This window comes from Protopterus annectens, chromosome 1.part2 (assembly GCF_019279795.1).
Source record: "Protopterus annectens isolate FY-2018-M chromosome 1.part2, PAN1.0, whole genome shotgun sequence".
Lineage (NCBI taxonomy): Eukaryota > Metazoa > Chordata > Ceratodontiformes > Protopteridae > Protopterus > Protopterus annectens.
The window spans coordinates 413,267,745-413,289,633 of NC_056727.1; the positions used below are offsets into that span (position 1 = coordinate 413,267,745).

Consider the following 21,889-nt stretch of genomic DNA (forward strand, 5'->3'; position numbering starts at 1 on the left):
GTACACAGTTCTGACTCCAGCATGTAAGCGATTATGAGAATTTTTTCTGGCTTCCAAGAAGTGAAGGGATGAAAAAAAAAAAAAAGAGAGCTGCATCTGTTTAAATTATGATGCTAAATAATCTTTCACAGGAATCTGGGATATTGTATGTCCCTGTGGTATTTCACTCTGCAGTTGAGGCCGAGCAATGTTTGAAATGATCCAGCACTACCTTACGACCTGTGGCTGGCAGTACTTAACCATATGGAGTGAACGTTTTCATGGGACTGCCAACAACACTCTGCATACCTAACAAACTCTTGGGAAGGCAGGACCATGTTAAGAGCTCTTTTATGAAGCTGGGCACTGTGCAAGAAAAAATGAGAACAGGAGGCCCATGTAACTATCTGGTTTACACAGTCTACCTAATCTGCATGCACTCTGTGCTTTTCTGCTGTAGAAAAGGTAAAAGTACAGCTCTACGGTTAAAATAATTCACTTCAATGTCCACCTTACCAAGTTAATCCAGAATAATACAGTTAACCAGTGAGACAGCAAGATTTCCATTTCTGTAATAAACTTTCTGTAGCTGCTGCCACTGTACATATAATGGACTCTAAATGCAGATGCCTTTAGGTTAACTACATTTGGGCCCTTAGGGTTTCACTCCTGGGATGACAACTTTTTAAAAACATACTCCTTGCTATAATGCACCAAAAAAATCATATCAGCTAAGTAGACTAACAAAACCATCAAATGTCTTCTGCAAAAAAAATTACAAGGACAGCTGAAAACTGACAGATGAGCTGGCAATGTTTCTCTCCATTTTCTTTACTTATTTTATATTATATTTGTTTACCAGGATAGTCCGACTGGACTCGGTACCCATTTTCAGCAGAGGCCAGGGGAGAAAAGATCCACAGTGAAATAACAGTACAGTGAAATTTATAAGCCACATGATATAGACAAAATACAATACAAAAATACAAGAATAAACAATGGTCAATAAACATAAACATAGTTGTCCACTAGTAAAGAATATACAATGTTGAGTTATAGCCAATATGTTGTTACAGCATCTAAAACACAAGATACAAATGTATTTATTATTTTTTTTTTTGGGGGGGGGGTGCATACACTTGTGTACAAGGTGTAACTCAGTTCCAGCTTCGTTTATCCAGCTTTTACACTGTTGAATTATAGGTCAAGACACTGCTATACACGTACTTGCTGGATAGTAAGTGATAAAGGCATACAGGTTACTCTATTACAAACGCACAAAGGCTGGACACAGTAAACATCCAAATGTTGGTTCACATAACATGGGAAAAGCAGGAGGCTCCTTAACTTGTACCTGCAGCAGGGATGCAAGACATGCATCTGCCAACAGCAAAAATATCTTCAAACTGATACATTAAAAAGGATATACATACCACAACAAAAAAAGCAATAAGCTACTAAAAGTACAGTTTAGTACATCAAGGTATGCATCCTGTATGGGCATACACCCATTCAGGTCTTTGGGCTTTTAGTATTCTGAAGCTATTAGCTCTCTGGCTCTGTACAAACATGGATAAAAATCCCTCCCAGAATATGAATGATGACACCACCACATTTGGCAATTAGCTATCAACTGCTGCTACCTAAAAAGCATCCCCTTGAGGGGAAAAAGGTTATTTTACAGTGTTAGGAAGTCTGCCTGTCTCAATGGAGGAATCAGCAGCCCAACATGTGTTTTACTGCTATTTTGCAACTTTTTATGAGTGGCAGTACTGTTACTACCTCCCAGCCTCAGTCAGACTACTTTTGTAGCACTGGCCAGATTAATTATGCTACTTTGCCTGCTAATTCTGTTCCAAGAGACCCCGAGTTTGTGAATTCACTTAAGTACTAACCAACTAGAATTGAAAGGCAAGGCTTGTATTATCAAGGAATGATGACCAATTGTGCTGTCCATGCTACAAGACTATAAGGGATTCTAGCAGATGGCAAGGTGTCAATCGGATGGCAGGGTGTCAATATGGCACTGTAAAAGGCTGACAATAACCAAAAATGGTCACTGAACTACTGAGATCCAGAAGATAGACAAATAGAAATATTTATATTTTTAAACAAGATGCACTCACACAAATTATTGTAATTTGTGGGGCACAACAGTCCTTGAAAAACCTGTCAGCATGCTAAAATGCCAAAAATAGCAACAGGAAAAAATGGAGTCTGAAGAAATATGTGGAAAATTATTTTCTAAGATGAAAGAAAAGCATAGAATGCACTTGAAAATGTTGCATTTTTAGGTATACAATTCTCAGTTATGTGGTGGCACTCTCAGAGAGGGAGTGGAATCTGTGACCCTAAATGAGACATCTGAACATGAAGCATTATAATCCATTTCGTACAGCTGTGCACACAACTCCTAGCAGCACGGAGTCATACACCTGCTGGTATCCATCAAACATATACAAATATTTTCATAACCAAGCAGTTTATGTTCCTTTCCTCAGCATGCAGTCTTAACAAATGACTATGCCAGACATCAGGAAAGCTTTTGGGGGGCACACAACAACAAATCTCAGTTAATAGACTATAAAGGCAGAGGTTCAGATCTTAGATGAAAACTAGACAGAATGCTTCCAAAACAACAGTGTGAGAAACTACTGGAAAATTATCCTCCCACCAAATAATGCAAGGAATTCAAATTAAGAGACTCCTGAATCTGAACACACAGGTGACAAAATAAGTGATTTACTTCAACACCGGAGTGCCGAGTCCAGTATTTGGCACTGGATTATCAACAAGGTTATGCAAGAACAGAATATGTCTAATACTTACTGTTTGTCTCATTGTTGTGGTCCCACGCTTCCAGAACCAAAGTGTAAGATCTCTGCAAAAAAAAAAAAAAGAAAAGCAATATGAAGTTCGTACAAAGGAGAACAGCACTGGTAAAGCTGTCAGATTGTACCACTTGTTCAGGCAGGTTTGCTTTCATGGTGAAGTACAAGAGGGTGACCTCTGTAATATATATTTGTAAAACAATGCCAAGACCTGAACTGCTGCTACTATTAAGCATAACATCACAAAAGCAGAACACATTAAAAAAAAAAAAAAATTTGAAATAACGTCCATTTACAGCAGCAAATATGGAAGATGAAATTGTGACACACACACACACACACACACACACACACACACACACACACACACACACACACACACACACACACACACACACACACACACACACACTTCCAAACAACAACAGACGGATCTACACTTTGGGAAACAACAACAGACGGATCTACACTTTGGGAAACATCAGCTGTAAATTCTCACTCCTTTGCTAGGTACCCAACACTCTTGGAAAATCACCATATTGGAGTATGCCACTATCAACTTTTATTTAGCTGTAGCGTTGTCACACTCTTTGTACTAAACGACCCCTACCTGCCACAATCTTTTTCTACTTCTATGTTTGCATGTCCCAGGTTTCAGCCCCTCTCCTTCCACTTGCTGTGACTGAGGGTTTCAATCCCGCTTTCCACCTGCAAATTGTGACTGTTATTAAGTCACTTAACTAGCCAAGTGCTGCCAGGTCAGCCTTGAAAAAGACCACTTGTGAAAAAAAAAAAATAAATAAACAGACATTTTAATCATACATGCGACACCACCTCCAAAATAAAATGTGCTGCAGTAATGCAGCACAGTGCTCTTAACATCACATGAAAAAAAGGAGCGAGAATTGGCTTGGTTCCGTCTTGCTGTCTATCCACCTTACATTATGTTCAAACAGACAACAGGTGGACATCAGCCCAATGCATACCCATGCTAAAGACAAGCTCAGCACTGCCCTTAAAGAACTTTCAAAAAAAGATTACAAAAGGAATTCAAAGTAGACACGTGCAAGAGATTACACAAACTAAAACCCAAACAGAAACGCAGATAGCTCTTGACTTAGGATTTCCTGAGGGCTCCAATCAGAAAGCCCATTTGAATGCTCCAACTAATCACCCAAACAGAACATACAACTGCAATACTTTATCTGGCCAAGACAGTCATATAAAATGAAAAAAGACTTGAGAAATTATTCTACAGCTTGAAAACTGCCAACACCCTGCACTACATTAGAAAAGCAGAACCCACCTGCGCTACATTAGAAAAGCACAACCCACCTTGCTGACCCTGGTAATCTATAGTGTGTGTTAGTTATTTATATAGATCTATATCTTTCTCTCTGTATATATATATATATATATATATATATATATATATATATATATATATATATATATATATATATATATATCTATGCTTATATATATATATATATATATATATATATATATATATATATAGAGAGAGAGAGAGAGAGCTCTCATATATATATATATATATATATATATATATATATATATATATCTACGGGTTAGAAACCTTTATCCCATTTTTTATGAAGCTGTTGGATATTGAGGGCCATCACTAACTGCTGCAAGGGAACATTTTTTCTGGATGCATCTACCGGCCTCATGCTAAATTGACTTTTACAGAAGCAGACCAAACAGGGTCCCATGACACCAATAACAAAGACTGGTCAATAAAGGAAAATTCTTGCCAAAACACAGCAGGAAAGCATTTCATCCTAGCCCCTCCCAAGTAATATGGCACTGTATATATCACATGATCTAACATTACTCCACTAGCAAATCTAAAGTCAGTGTCAGTGGCTCAACAGCTATCACACCCACCTTGGAAGTCCACTTCTGTTTAAATGCTTATACTAACTTCAATAAGTGGTCAGTATTGTAGTTTTGATTTTGTTTAGTTATAACTTTCTAGATTAGCTATAATTGTTCATTTTGTTTCATTAAAAAGGCTTTTTGCTAAAACAGCTAGAATAAATGCGAGTTTAAGGGGAGTAATTTCCAGGTACAGATGAAAAAATAAGCAGGCAGTCTAGCATGTCCAGCCATTCTCCAAACAGAACCATAAAAAAGTGATTTGCAAATCCCACTGTACCTACTGCCCTGCAACCTTTAATACAATCTTAAAAGCTAAACAAAATTGTGCATCTGTAGACCACAGAGAAGAACCCTTATCCTTGGGGTTATTAAGTTTTACTGTCTCTGCCACTGTCAGACCCAGACAACAGAAACCAAAATGAGGAGAAATCCTTAGTGCAAGAAGTCTTGAGGAAGTGCTTAGAGAGATCAGGGAATCCTGGTATTGTGCCATCCTGACAACTGTAGAGGGCTTTTTTGGTATGCCTTTTCCACTGTCCTTCCTCTGTTCCTAACGGGTATAATATATGCCCATAACTCTGGACAAGAGACTACTGTCCTCGGTGTCCAAACACACCTTGCCCCTTCGCTAGGACAGGTAAATGTCAGAAATGTTGTGCCTTATTGTACCAGGAAACAAGCTTTGCTAAATGAACCACAGTGGTCTGCACTGCAGTCACAGCTCTGTCCCTCTTCACCTCAGAGCAGTCCAGGTAAGCTTTATCGGCACAGACTACCACTGGCAGTCAAGAAAAACTACAGCTATTTTTAAGGGCCAGTGAGAAGAAATAAAAAATGCAGATATGCTGGTGCTAAACATGACCTGGTTGGGTTAACAATGTAAATCCACGAATTACATGTGGGTCTTCTCAGGGCTGACCCAGACAGCACAAGTCTGGGTAAGAAAATTGCTTATGGCTACAAAATCAATTCCCGAATACAGGATGAAGTTTGTTAGCCTGACTACAAATGTGAAGTCTCTCTACCAGCCTCTATTATTATGTGATTCAATAATAAACAGAGCTACCATAAAAGCGGAGGAAGCAGGAGCTCCTTAGCTATACAAGCTATAACAAAACCATTTGAAGGTCCTGAGAGACAATGATCAAAACATGTTATTTCAACCCTTGGCATCACAGGTGTATACTAAATAACTAATGTATGGACATATGCACTGCAATATGCTAGTATTTCTGCTCTGACTTATTGGTCCATCATCATGTTTAATTGTCAACATCTCTGACACTCAGCTATTACACCTCCTAAACATGTGAAAAGTATCTAGTCTCTTAATCTGCTTTGCACCCCCTGCAAGAAGTGTCCTATATTGCTAGCTGAAAAATTCTTGCATGGAATGTTCTCACGTATATACTCATATTGCTTGTATAATATCTTTGTTTTGAGAATGATTACTTATGTACTGTTTTTTTTTCACAAATTGTATAAGCTGCCAATAATATGTACTAAATGTCTTTATTAATGTAAATTCTGTATTGTATGTGAAATGTCTTATATGTGGAGCTTTTCTCCCTGGGACTCTATTGAAAATGGGCACTTCTGGCCCAGCTGGACCATCCTGTTAAACAAATGCAAATAACTAACAAACTAACTACTCTTGTGTACACTGCAGGGGAGAAAATGTCCACATCCTTAGCAGCTGTGGCTCTGAACTGCTAGCTCAATGGTCTCCACCAAGATGAAATAAAAATACAGTTCTTTGAGGAACCAGTCTTCCAGCCACCTCCGACCCCAGTTGGCATGTCACTGTCCAGGATTATATAAAAATACAGGTCATAAATTTTACTGGCATAAGAAACCCTTATCTCAGAAGCTCTGGGCAAGCTGTAATCTGAGAAAAAGTAAAAAAGTGAAGCTAACAGGAAAATTAAGAACAGAAGAGGTTTGAAGAAGATCAAGGACGCAGGACAACTGGTGAATTAACAGTTATGGCAAAGCATGTGCTAGATGAGGCAGATTAGAAAGTCCAATGACCTTTAGGAGAAGGGGTTAATAAATTCAGCTTATAAAGATGAAAAAAAGTCATGGGATAAAAGTACACCACAGTGCAAAATTTACTGAAATCAGGAACTGATCAGCAGGCACTGCCTTAGTCATAGAATTTGGTTAGATGTTAAGTTATACAACATGCAAGGCAAAAGAATGTGTTAAGCTACAAAAAAGGTAGCTGTCTGGAAACAAAATTCAAAATCACTCCACTACTACAAAACTTCCAAAGAAAAGGAAATTTTTACAAAACTTCACACAAGCATCAACAGGAAGAGCAGACTGGCTTTTATTTTAAACTACCAAACTAATAATATACAAGGCAATCCTTAGAATTTAGAGAACCTTCATAGTATAATTATCTCTGAGAGGCTTTTGGCTCATTTCAGCACCTCTCTGAATAGCACTGTCTACAAGAGAACCATAGCTGCTCCCACAAGTATCAAGTATCCGCAAGAAAGGATGGATGAATCCCTGTAGGATGGGGGGGGGGTGTAGTTTCTTTTTCAGAACTACTACAAAGTCTATGATCAAACCATTCCACAATGACTGCACATCTCCTTGTCACATTTACACCCATACTAATCTCTCCCTGAGACCTTCGGCCTTCCAGTTCACAATCACAGACAACCACTGCTGGGCTAGGCTGACCCTTCTGCCTGGAAGGCAGTCAATTACCCTGTGTGATAATAAACCCCCTCCCCTTACTTCCTTTCTTTCAATTGAAAAGAAAAGGGAAAAAAAAGAGAGAGAGAGAAAGAGAGAGAGAACAGAGCACAGAGAACCACTGTTAATGAGTGCCAGGTGTTTTGTTTCATCCCTCCCTGCTATGTTACAGCAACCTGGCTTGCTGTTAACATTAAGTTTTGTTGCATTAAAAAAAAGCTAATTAATAAAACTTAAAAAAGCAACACAGAAAAAGATGGTACTCTGATCTAGGTCTCTTATGCAGGCACTAGGAATAAATGGATATGAAATCAATATGAGAATATCACAACACAGATCATCTTCCTACTATAGGTAGGATCAGGTGCAATGCAGGAACAGCTGAAACAGTAGCCACACAGCAAAGAGCTGCCAACATTGGAATCCACACCCAGTAATAAAGCATATGTCTGTATAACAGCAACAAGGGTTCTGAATTCAGCAGATGGCATTGAGCTGAAAAAATCCGGACTGCACAAAAACTAACTTTCAACTATTTTTTCTTCTCCCTACATATACACATTTCAGACTGCCAACTTCAAAAACTGCTTATCACCTTGCTCCGAGAAGAAATGGCCTTTACACACGTCCAAGTATTAAGTTTCCAGAAATAAACAAACATTCCTATAGAAAGGTAAACAGCTGTGAGGTGCAGTCATAAACCAAGCTTGTAAATCAAAACCAACTTGTTTTTCATGCCCTGACACAGATCTGCAGTTAGTAAAAAAAAAAGTTTAATACTGTCTTTGGAGTATGGCCTAGCTACACATTTCATATTCTAAAAGGAAGAGGAAATCTTGTTCCGTTCACTGATAACTGTGGGAAAATGCTAGAGAATGTCAGCAAATCTGGGCAAGTCCAGACAGGCACCACCAGCCTCATGTACACGCCATCCGACAGACACAAATCAATACAGCAGAAACTTGCACTGATCTCCCTGCACCTATTACTCGACCTAAGAACAAGGGATGTGGCAAATATGGTTATGTATTTAAAAAATCACTTTAAACTGTTACAGGTACTGCCTGCAGGAGCCAAATACAAAATGTCCATATTAATTTTTTTATGACTAAGTTATTTAACATACTAAAGCACTTATTATAAATCAAACTAAAATCAAATCAAATTTAAAATACAAATTCTTTCGTACAAAATCACTCTACACCAGGCAGACCATCTGCAAAGCACAAAGGAGTCCTCAGACTTTTTAAAATAAATTACAGGCCACAGGATTCCTTGGAAGGTTATCTTAGGGTTCAATAATTATGGTATGCAGGTTTGTTTTTCCCAGGCCCAGACATGACCTGTACTTAATTTCAAAGCCAAAGACTTCCATGCACTAGCGTAGAGGCCTGCATCCTCACGACTCAACTTCCCTGGCAAAGGTTTCTAGTGAAAGTTAATGAAACTCGTACCCAATTAGCCAAAATGAAAGCAGACCTAACAGAAATCAGTGCTGCTACAGCAAAATCATATTAGTTGATCTGGAAAAGAACTTCAACCAGCTTCTGTACTACTGGATGTAATCTTTCCACAGCCCATCTTTCTTCCTAAACTTTGGCTCCTGACCACCAACATTAAATATGAAGACATCAGTACCAGGCAGTTTGGCGCAAATATTATATACAGAAAATGTTACTTACAGCAGCTAGCTGGAGGACTCCTAAATTTGTACAAACTGCAAAGAAAATACACTATGGAATGAGTACCATGTAATCCAGTTTAAGCATTTTACCTACGAGTGAATAGTTACAAATTTCTCAGAACAAACAGATAACAAAAAGACCTGCATCAACTTAGACAAGAGTGCCATCTCCAACAACCAGTCTGTAACTCGGGTACAACAGGGAGCTCAGCTCCAATTAGCTCTTGTGTCAGAAAGCATTAGTATTGTTTGGCGACCTTAGCCTACACCAGTAGATGACCACTTACCTCTTCTGGGTTGCCTATAATTTTGGAGCTGGCTCAGGGTGTTACACAGTAAGACATTCTCCTATGGGAAGAAGAGATTGCAAGAAATATCCTCTGTTGTTCTATCCAACAAGGTTCGACTCTCACTGACCAAGAACTGCACACCTGGAAGCATGATTGATGTCATTTTGAGGAAAAAGAAATCTCCCACAGAAGAAAATCCTTCATGAAGAAAATGATGCTTGTAGACATTCCCACACTGAGATCTAACCGATAACTCCCCTCCAAACCACAGAAGATAGTCCAATGTGTCAGTGGTTGTGGCTGGAGCACTGTGGGGGGGGGGGGTGTATTAATTGTTGCTGGCTTACAGTGACATCTCATGAACCAAGGTGGGACACTGCAAGGAGGAGACCAATTCTGTAACTATAGTGGGTAATATAAATGATACTGGGCTTCCCAGTGTCCTACAATGGTGTCAAAAAGACCTCAGCACCTCCACAGGTCTTATAAATTCCCCACTTGTGAAATGGGGGAGGGCTGCCATGAGTCAGGAAGCAACTGTCACAACTAGAATTTGGTCAGTGCTCCAGCATGGCCAAATTCATGCCCATCACCTGGAGAGAGGACTTCACAGCTAGAGCCTTACCTTCTACAGGGCACTATTTTCCACCCTTGTTCTCTATGTTTCACTTTTGTACTGTGTTTCCCTTTCTCCTCTTGGACTCTACTAGGTATAACTGAAGCCTTCAGAGAGGCTGACAAAGTTTTGCTTTAGTGCCAAAATGACAAAATATTTTCTCTGCTATTCCAATGTGGCTTTGTTAAATCCTGCACAGAGTTTTGCAAGTATTAAACCAGGTTATTATATCAAAGACCAAGCATGAGTGATGCTATTTGCTAGAGTAGCACCTTCATGGCCTGAAATCAGAATGGCAGAACTGTACAGAAACTCTGCTACAAGATTTAACAATGGAAAACTCTTGGGCAAACAATCACATTCTCAAAAATTTAAGCAAATAGGAAATCATTAAGCATCTGAACAAACACTGAAGGCAGAACTGACCTTTTAAACTGTAAATGCATTAATTTATTAAATGAGTAAGTAGACCGACCATTATGGTCTTTTTCAGACAGATACTAAAAAAACTGTGCTTCAGCACTGCAACCGAGACCACAGGACAGAGCTGGGTCTTCTAGTTTAAGGGGCCAAATACATTCTAAGAACTGCTGGAAGAAAAACACCCCTGCACTGTCCAAGTACATGAATGCACAAACCATGCAATCAGAGACTCTTGTGTTACCATACTACAGGAAGCAGGTTTACATTTTCCCAGAAAGCTTTTACTAACTCAGTTAGTACTATCTGGGCATTCTTTGCTTTATTTGCTCCTGTTTTTATAGGTTTATAGGGTCAATGACAAGCTTTCGCCCGAATGACTTGACAAGCTTGGTGGCTTCTGTGCCACGGTGAAAGTTGTGTATAACCAAGTGGTCATCAAGATCATTTCTAAAAATGGGAAGGAACTGACATGGCTTTAAGGGCACAGGACAAAGACAAAAGCAGACCCTGAATAATAACGTTGCATCTTCTACTACTGTTAATGCACATTATAAGGTTGGTTTTGTTTTCCCTTTGAAACTCTATGAAGTATTTGAGCAAGGACAAAGCACAAATTATCCCTTTGGGAGGCAGTACAATAAAGCTCCTGACATCTGAGAAGCCAAGGATGCAATGACCATCAATTATTTTCGTAAATAACATTTGAAGCCTCTCCAGCTGAAGCAAAAATGGGTGACTTGTACGTTACACTGCAATGTGACCCTCTTTGGAGCAGCTAATCATCCCCTTGTGTATTACACGGGTCACACCGAAGGCAATTATTACCATTAAGACAACCTGTTGGTCTAAGAGATCCTTAGTTACAAATGTATTTAAGTCCCTGATAAGCAGAATAAAGTTGTTTTTACTCAGTAAAGTAGGTGGTAGGGATTCCTTGCTTTCTAAAAGTTACTGTCTTGTATACTTAACGGTAAATGTCAAGCCATTGTTTTTGTACCAGGTTGATGTTGTGTTTAACCCCTTCTGTGGGGAGGGGCAGGACTGTGCTAACCAGTTTGCAATTATCTGGAAATTTAGTGAGCCAGAAGCTACCTTAACCAAGCTGTTCATCTAAAGAAAACAAATAAATAAATATTTATATATAAAATATATCAGTGGTCAAGAACAAAGTCCTGAGATATACATTAGTTAACTTCAACCAGCCAGGACATATTACCAGATGTTTTCTACTGGAAAGTCAGTCAGTCAGTCCAGCAGAATCATTTACAGAGGACAGCTGAAGAATTCTGTCTTTATTTAACCCCTCTTCCAGGGTAGCTGTAACCTCTCAAAGGTAAAAAAAAAAAAAAAAAATAGTAGTCATGAATTTCCCTTAATAAATCCGTACTGGTTCATATTTACAGCCATTAGACTACCAATGCACATACCGCTTTTGCAAAAGTTCAATAAAACATGGTCTTTATAATCCTTCACAGGAAATATAGAGGAGATTGACTAGACTACAAGGATCAGCCATTTATATAGCTATCTATATCCATGCATACACAGAGGATCGACTGTGGACTGCTGCCACAACTTTGAGACAAAGTCCAAGGAGAGTATGAAGGACGTTTAATGGGATTAGGTTTTATAGCACTGAGGAAGCTTTGGCAATTTCATCAGGGCCCACGGAACAAAGGTTCTTGACTAGCTCAAGGCTGCCTGAATCGATCAGGATATGTGCTTTTGCGGTGTGACCAGTACAGTAATGGTCTTAGATGTCAATGTTACCAAGTAGGAGAAAAAATTCTTCTTTACAACATGGGCAATGTTTGTGTATCAGTGTATGGAGTTACTACTTACAATGGCAAGGCCAGCTAAGATGGCCTGTTCCAATAACCTTAAGGCCTTGCAGATCATGTGAATAGTGCAAGTACTGGCAAATCAGCAAATCTAATTTATAGATCTATATTATATCAAAAACATAAAAAGTGAACTGTGTGATATCTTAGTGTACTATACAACTGCGTGTAAAACAGAGAGAAAAAAAGTTATAAACTGATGAATTAAATACAAAAAAAGTTATCAGAATGTGACAACACAAAACCAACTGCCAGCACTAAATTAGCTCTGCCCACTTTTTTTCACTCTCTCAAAAAGAGGTAGCTCTAATCCAGGTCTGCATGCCAGATAAATGCTTGGCAACAAAGTACACCAAGACGTGTACACAGCAGAATGTGTTGGGAGGGTGGTCTAATGGTTAAGGTGTTTGCCTTACAAACACAAGTTGCAGGGTTTTGAGTCTCACAAGGGATAATTGGCTAGGCTTAAAATGGCTTGCAAGGGCAGTTAGCTTAGTACTACTCTATGAACTATGTGCAAAACATGAGCTAAAGAGTACAAAATCACACATACATAGATAAAGCCTTACCTACAACAGACTACTATCCCAAATAAGTACATATACAAGTCTCACAGATGTCTGCTGAAAACAAATGCAGGATATCGAACAGTTTTATGGTTAATACATTACTCCATAAAGAAAACATTCCACAAAGAAGATACTCTTTAGGAGTATAGCAGCAATGCAAACATTTAAACTACGAAAGAACTCCTTACAAGTCCAGTCACCAAAATATAGTTTAGCAGTGGTTCATGCATTATGTTACATACAATTATACTCAAATACCCAATAAAATGAACATGTACAAACTGGGCTGAAGAATTAATTTGCTGCCTTAAGTACTGTAAGCATAGATGCTTGAAAGTAAAGTAATTTGCAAAGCAAGTCTTGACATTACATGGCACTTTTTTTAATGTTCTTAAAAATATTTAAACGTAAAAAGTCCCAGGGTTGTACATTTACATGTGTGCCTTCGTCTTTGGTGAAAAAACTGCAGAGGACTGTTTTGTTTTTTATACCACACTGTTATAGACAGAAAACAATGTTACAGGTGCAATAAACAAACCCTATCAGCCCCACTGTTGTGTTCAAATAAAAGGCAGATAGCCAGCATGTCTGGGGTCAGCCAGTGAGTGGATGGATTAGCCAGCATGTCTGCAGTCAGCCGGTGAGTGGAAGAGCTAGAGCTAGAGAATTCCATCTCCTCTGTAGAAGGTGAACCTAAGAGTGTGGGGTTAAGGTCCCAGTATCAATGTCCTCGTACCTTGGTGAAGCAGTCTGCAAAGCTCAGAAAAGGTCTGCTACCCCCCACCCCGGGAACACAAAAAGGAATGCCATGCATACCAGAGCTGCATATGACAACTGCATCCTTCACCTTCAGTTTTCACCTAGAGGAATTAAATGCCAAGACAAAGAATAGATAGGAGAAGCACCTATCAGATTAGCAAGATGATACAGAAGATGCAAGCAAGCAAGCAAGCAAATGAATAAATTCACTCTAAGGTGGGCATCTTAATAATGAAGCTCAATCAAAACCTCAGGGGACTGTCATGCATACCTTTCAACTGTCCAGATTTGTGCCTCTATTTTTCATGTGTTCCTCAAAATGAGTGGCTTTCTGGCAAATCACTGAGGATTGAAGTCACTAAATAATGGCATACATTTGACTTTCAGATTTCATATCCTTCATAAAAACTGCAGTTAACAAATCCTATTATTTTAGAAACTTTCTAAGTTTATAAGAGCAATATTTAAAACCGGTCCCCGGTTTTTTGGGCCTTTGACCCCTCCCCATTATTTTAAGCTTTGTCCACATTTCTTGCACTAAGAGGTTGAGAAGTATGTTGTCATGCTTTAACAAAATGGTCATGATGCTAATTATGCAACTTGAAATTAACAAGTCATAACCTCAAACAGAGTGGGCAAATTGTGATAATATTAGTATACAATACACATTCCACAGTATGCCCCTTCTTTAATGCTCATACTGCAGCTACAACAGCTACTTAGTGAAGAAAATTTGGCCTACATGTTCTTTTCCTTAGGTAAAAGGACAGAAAACGGAGGTGCTCCACCTTCACTACAACGGGAGAAAGAAATATCACAATAGCATACCCGCAGGTCTGTTCCAGGAATCCAAGTCCCCACCAAAATTAACTGGATAAACCTCACAGTGCAAACTATATTTCTTCTCCAACAAGAAAATCTTTTTACACGATGCCCACAGGACTATGTTATAGTTCTGTGCACAATGTCTATATTTATCAGCTCTTTCCCTACTTTAAGGCAGACTGCACTGGAAGCCTCCCCCTCTACCTAGTACTAGATCTACTATACATGGATGGTTTTAGAAGAGTCATCTGATCAATTGAGATCAGATACTTCACCAGCTGATCTAATGCTAAGGATGTAATAAAAACACCTACAAGTTGTACTTTTGCATATGCAATCACAAAAAATGCTCAAGTGTAGTACATTGACAACCCTACAAGTGCAGGAACCACAAAAATGCATTTTTAAAACAAAAAGTACCAACACATCCTAATACACAGTTAGGATATAGGTTATGCCACAGTATACCCATTTTCTGTGTTGGCTCAAAAATCAAACCCCAGCAGTCATAATGGTACACGACTGCATAACCCACATTATATGTATGTATCAGACCTACGATAAAAATATCCTCTCTCATGGGTTAGGGTCAGGTGTTTTGTACCAGCTATTCTGACTGTAGAAAGCACAAGTACCTATTTAACCACAAAGTATATCTAATGTTGTACACTTCATGAAACAAATTAAGAAATAAAGGATGCTGAGGAAGAACTTTGATTACATGTTCTTCTGAACTATGTGAAAGAAAAAACTAGTCCCACAGTCACACCTCCAGTGTCAGCCAGGTCCGGCCTTTGGTCAACTGGTGCACTAGGCAAAAGGGTCCACAGCACCCCCACACACACACACACCACCCGGTGCCCCCATCCTGATCTACCTACATCATCCAGATTACTGGAAATACTCCCCTGTTAGAGCAGCGCCCTAAGTGGATGCCTAGTTGGCCTATGCCTAAGGCCGGCTATGGTGTCAGCATAGCATGTGGAAAGATGAAGTCACAAGTGATAACATGAAGTTCTAACAGTGACATCACCTCCTGTACACTTGTCACTTGGACAATGCTGAGCAGGAAAGAGAGTGGTCTTGCAAAGATACTTGGTTATGTCCACATTTGGTTAGACATTAAACAATAAATGAATGCCTTTTACTGTGAAAAGGTATGGTCTGGAATGCATACATGAAGAAAAACCAAATAAAAGTAATCCCCACTTTTCCAACTACTATAACTTCAAACAAGTCTTAACATAAGGGAAGGAGAGCTAAAAATGCAACTCCAAGAACTGAGGGGACTCCTGCTCTGAGTGATTAAAACAACAACTTATAGGTTTTATTTTTCAAGAACAGAGAAACTGACAGCATGTTAAATTCTCAAGAGCAAGACACAGAGGATGAAAAGGGCTCCCCATTACTACACTACAGAGCAGCAGAAGAGAATGGGACAGTAACTGCATTATCCACCTAGGTGAAGAGCACGGACGTCAGGTGGATTTCAAGTAAAACATAACAACAATTAAACTAATGACCAGCAGATGTCATAATCTCACTCTACACCTCCCTCATCTGGCCCACTATAGAAAACACCCCTCAGTACGCACTTCTAAAAACAGGTCATCCCACCTAACTGTCTCAGACAAAAACTAAACTCAAACTATGCTAATGTAGCTGGTGAATTAGAGGAGCAAAAATACATTCCCCTTTAGGCTATGTAGCATGGTACTCCATTAAATCAAGGGCTCTAACACATCTTAACTAGTCCTGGACTTAGCTGGCTAGGCTTCCCAATGGTCTTGCAGACCACCTACTTAGTGTCCATCTATGAAGTAGAAATAATGCGGCACAGCATGTAAATAGCATTTTTGAAGGATTAAAAATCTGTAATCAAGTACACTTGATTTCAGTATGTGAATGAACACTGGAGAGAGAAAATGCCTGTCTCACAAAAGGCACCTTCAACAATATAGTTACTTAAACATACAGCTAGGACTGCCAGTACCACCCATCAGTTAACAAAAATATGACAAGTCAGACACAGTCAGCACTTTTAGCCATAATGTTGACACCCAATAAACACGTCAAACAATCATTCAACATACCCACTTTGTCCTACTCAGGCTGGGCCCATCTCATTAGGCAAATGACACAGGACACACACACACACACACACACACACACACACACATTTTGTAGGATCACCAATTCAATCTATCCACATGTTGAAGTAAGCTAAAGTGCCTCGAAAACTTGCAGGGACATGAGAAAAATATCAAGAGTCCAAAGAAAGCACCCCAACTGGAAACTAAACGAGAGAACTAAGCAGCGTGAGGAAGCAACAAACATTTACACTGATGTACCACTCACATTTACACTGATGTACCACTCAAACTATATCAAATTAAATTTAAAACCACACACATTAAGTCTGCTCTTTGTGAAAGTAGCACCAATGTGGTAATGGATTACAGTACAGGAAATTAATTAGTTCGCTTGCTAGGAAATACCCCAGTGTTGCCAGCAAGTGTACAGCAGCAGCAACAGCAGTGCCCAAAAACCCCACTTCATCCATAATCAGTCTGAACCCCAACAAACCCACTGCATACATAATCAGTCTGAACCCCAACAAACCCACTGCATACATAATCAGTCTGAACCCCAACAAACCCACTGCATACATAATCAGTCTGAACCACAACAAACCCACTGCATACATAATCAGTCTGAACCACAACAAACCCACTGCATACATAAATCAGTCTGAACCAAAACAAACTCACTGCATACATAATCAGTCTGAACCACAACAAACCCACTGCATACATAATCAGTCTGAACCACAACAAACCCACTGCATACATAAATCAGTCTGAACCCCAACAAATCCACTTCATACATAATCAGTCTGAACCACAACAAACCCACTGCATACATAATCAGTCTGAACCACAACAAAATATCCAACTAAATGAAAAATAGTAGTAAATCTAGCATTACAGCTGAACTACCTGTGGTAGAGTCAATTGCAGTTAAAAAGTAAAAGATACCAGTTATTTTAAACACTGCAAACCAAATAGCAGTAAACACATGGGTACAGTTTGCCGTCTACAATATGCATTTGTGATTAATTACAGCTATCCATATTTACCCTACCATGACATTTGTTACATGGTATCCAATCTGCTACATCAGATTTTTCTTCATTACATGGACAGAAGAAAAAATTAAAAAGATGCAAGAAAGAGATAGACAGACACGAGCGTGCGCGCATCTAGTTGAATTTTTAAAATATTGAAATTCATATGGTCAAGACAATGTGACAGACATTTTAAAGAGTCATACTGTTTGTACTGACACCGCAGTACAGGTACAGTGAGGATTGGGAAGTCTACCCTTCACCATTACACTATGACCTCGGAGATGGTATATATAGTTAACAAGTAGTATGGAGCGCATGGAGGGTATGGGGGGGGGGGGGGGGCTTGTCCACCAAGAGAAAACACTGTCTTGTTTCCTCTTTTCTTGACTTTTTTTAAAATGTTGATCATATAGTCTTTACCACATGAATGCTGACATTTTAAAAATTCAGTCTGTACTACATATACACATAGAAACACACTTTAAAATGGATTACCAGATCACAATCACCCAACGGTCATGCGGTCATGTGCTGTGAGAAAAACAATAATGAAATTGGGTCAAAAGGAGTGCAATGCAAAAAAAAAAAAATCCAGTTTGTGCGGACCTCAAAAGAATGAGAGGCACACAACCTAATAACCACTATAAAAGGATTCATATCTTTCTGAGAGAAAGCTTTACTCTCCCATCCCTATTTACAGGCATCTCCCAAAGGTTTACATTTGATTCTTAATACTGCCCACACTCACAAATGCAGTGCACCAATGTTGTTCCACACTGGAAAAGTACTAGAGATATGCTGTGCAAAGCTCTCTCTGCACCACTGTGCATTACCAGTATCACTGCCCATAAACCCTTATAAAGAAGGATATGTACAAGCACAAATGTCCAAATATGCCCAAACAAGTCCACAAGTATGCAAAACTGCAAAGTCCAATCACGTGCACTAACTAGGAGCCCATGAGGGATGTTTTTATAAATGGTATGAGACATTCCAGCTGTTGATAAAGGGATAATGACATTTCTCAAATGTACAACTGTACTATTTTTTGTTCACCTGTGTATGCCAATATTTTCCAGACATCTCTTGTACAGTGTGTGGCCAAACCATACTGCAAACCCCATAATGTATGGCATTTCTGTAAAGACTAAAGATTAAACAATGACCTTGTTCTTAAACCCCACTAGAGAAAAATTATATCTTAATACAAGATGTAATAGGTCAAAAAGTTTCCAAATGCTACAAAGTCACCTGTCGGGTGAGACAATACCAGTGGGAAACCATTTCGAAATCACTGGCATATTATTTAATCAGTAATTAATATGATTAAATCTCAGCACATTACACATCTGTCTCCATACCAGTAGAACCATTTTTCCTTTTCAGTTTTATGTGTACACGTAGCTGCACATCTTTGCACAAGTGAAAGCACATTTACTAGGTTAACAGAGACAGAGTTAAAAAACACAAATGTAAAAATCAAATCGGCAGGTGCCCCACTTCCCAAAAAAAAAAAAAACAAAAAAAAAAAAAACATTTCAGCTGGAGCAAAACCCATAAAATTAACTGATGCAGCTGTCCTTTTACCAGACTAATGAAGGACACAAAAAACAGCAATGTTCTCTAATCTAAGGGTACAGAGCATCAGTACAGGGATAGGAGGTCTGCTCTGGTGGTAGCTACCAGAATAATGGGCATTCTGTGAATGTGTAATGTGCTGATGTTGCCATTATGTGAAGTCAGTGCACAGTCAGTCTGAGCTGAGCTATGCAGTCTACTACAGCTTCCTGTTTCTTGTCCCATAGCAGTAATACTTTTGATAGGCCCCCATTGTGTTTAGTAATCCTCAATGCAGCCTGCTTGGCTGTGCCATTGTTCTTGATCAACGTTAGTACTGAAATGAATCAATCTGGGTGGCCACCCCATACATGAGATTTATTACTGTCTGCAAAATGTAACAATGCAACAAAAGATACACATGTGTATATACTTACAAATTAAACAGCACTAGAGGTGAAGCTCCAGCAACAAATTGGGACTGATCAATCGTTAACCTAATGTGATCACTTCAGCTACTATTGGAATGACAGCCCTGTACCATCATGTTGTTATTTGCTAAATATATGTAGATAGTAACTTACCAGTATATATGCACACAAGTACATGGGGGAAGAGAAAAGCTCCTTCAGTTCTTTCCCTCCTCTTATTAATCTTACCTGCTTTAAAGTATCCTCGCTAGTTAATTAAATGCACCATTTGCAAGGAGGTGGCAAGGTTAATAGCTGAAATACCTGGAAAGCAGTCAGGTGGGGCAGACAGTTTCACAAGAAGCAAGCCTGAACAAGAGGCTTTTCTACTCAATTGCCTACTGTACATGCATAAAATCTACACTGGACTGGTACAGAATTCCCAGCAAGAAATCAGGTCGCATGATCCACTTCATTAGCCATCACAAAGGCAGTCCCTGGCCTATACTCTACAGTACATTCCATGAATCTTAACAGAGAAGACATGAATAGGTACAGAAGTACTACATGTATACACTCTTAACGTTTACTTTATTTTACATTTGTTGACAGGGATAGTCCGACTGGATACATGTCTATTTTCAGCGGAGGACCGGGGAGAAAAGCTCCATTTCTTAACACAAAAACAAATAATAATAATAATACAATACTACTAAAACAGAGCAAGAAAATAATACAGTTACATCATTTCACAAGGTTTAACACAGTAGGAATATGCTACCACATGCTAAATGTTGTTGACAACTTTGCAAAAAGTTCATAACATGCAGCACACCAACCCTGCACACCTTGTAAAACATTAAGTAAAAGTGCAAAAGTTGTCATAGATTGGATTGAAAAGTACAACACTGGCAGGATTTTGCTGTTTGGGAGATTATCGATTTCTCCATCAGAGCCAACAAAATGTAAAGACACCGCCTGGTCCGAAATTACCAAGCCAGGCATCAAACAATGTAAAGATATTAGGACAGAGAGCATTATGCAATAACATTTTTTTTTCCCTTTGAGGAAGTAAATGGTTGTGGAAAACAGGAGGAACACATATGCACGCAAACTATATGTCCATGAAAGCCAGCCTTTGAATCTCCAAACAAAACAGTTTTGCATCCTTCATAATTCACAGTAAGTTACGCCAGTCTCCTTATTAGAAAAACATGACCTACAACAGAACGTTTGTTAATGATGAACAGAAATGCTGTTCGGCTTTGAAGTTATGTAAGGAAATACATCCTCAGGCAAAAACAATGAGGTAACTTGGCACGGTAGGGTGAAAGATGCAAACACAGAGGTAGTTAAAATGTTTCAGCATCACTACTATAATCAAACTTCTGACAGGTGCAACAAAACGTGCATTATGAGATGATACAGGCATTTCACATTCACTACTACACTGACTAGAGAACCTGCACTTTCACCTCCCTCCCTGACAAAAATAGATGACTTGAGCAGAGACATATTTCTGAATTTCAGAAATGCACACTTGAAGATAGGATCGGCAGTTAAAAGGCTTCTAAAATTCAAAGCCATTTCAAATAATTTTAAATGTACTACTTGAAATATTACTCCGAGTTCTTATGTACACTGTCAGGACAGTGATGAATGTCCAAATAGTTGGGTTAAGACCTATACCTATGACTTTGACAGGTAGAGCAGAAATCTACATAGATGGGGCCTGCACATACACAATAAGCTTTAAATCAGAAAAACAAACTGACAAGCACAAGACAGACGGCGCCCATCTGTAATAGCAAGGCAGGACTTCTCTAGAATCAGTTCACATCTCAAATGGGTGGCGTCTTCGTTGTACTCTGCATGCTTATTTGCTCTAAGTGCACCCACTGAAATTCTCCAGCAACACGATCTCCAGATTACAAAACTTAAGTATACAAAGCACCCTATAATCAACATGATTTGAGAATTCTTATGTCAACACCAATCATTTTCAGTGGAAATTGCATTCAACGATTTCTGAAACACTAATATATACAGGTATACTAAACCGGAAACTTGTTCCTTCACAACTCGATCACAGCCCGTTAAACACCCTTCTCAAAGTTTATTTGTAAGCTATGGCATTTAGTCACTCATCAGATATAGTTAACTTAAGTTTCACAAGCAGATCCAGACATCCACTCTTCCTTATCCTACCCTTGTAAACCAACACACATCAAATGCAAATTAACTGTAGAAAGCAGCAAGTGACACTGCAAGGAAAATACCACAGCAAGTCGCTTGGAAAATGTTCCCAGAATGATAGTGCCATACTAATTGTTAACAAATAACCCCCCCCCCCCCCAAAAAGTT

The 21,889-nt window shown here is 39.0% G+C and overlaps 1 protein-coding gene across 1 annotated transcript in view; it reads right to left on the reverse strand.

The window, feature by feature from the left end:
- The window catches only part of JAG1 (jagged canonical Notch ligand 1), an 80,941-nt gene that overhangs the window by 52,141 nt on the left and 6,911 nt on the right, over nucleotides 1-21,889 (reverse strand). Inside the window, exon 3 of the mRNA XM_044056800.1 lies at nucleotides 2,809-2,860. Within this exon, the coding sequence (XP_043912735.1) occupies nucleotides 2,809-2,860 (52 nt within the window). The remainder of the gene's footprint in view (nucleotides 1-2,808; nucleotides 2,861-21,889) is intronic.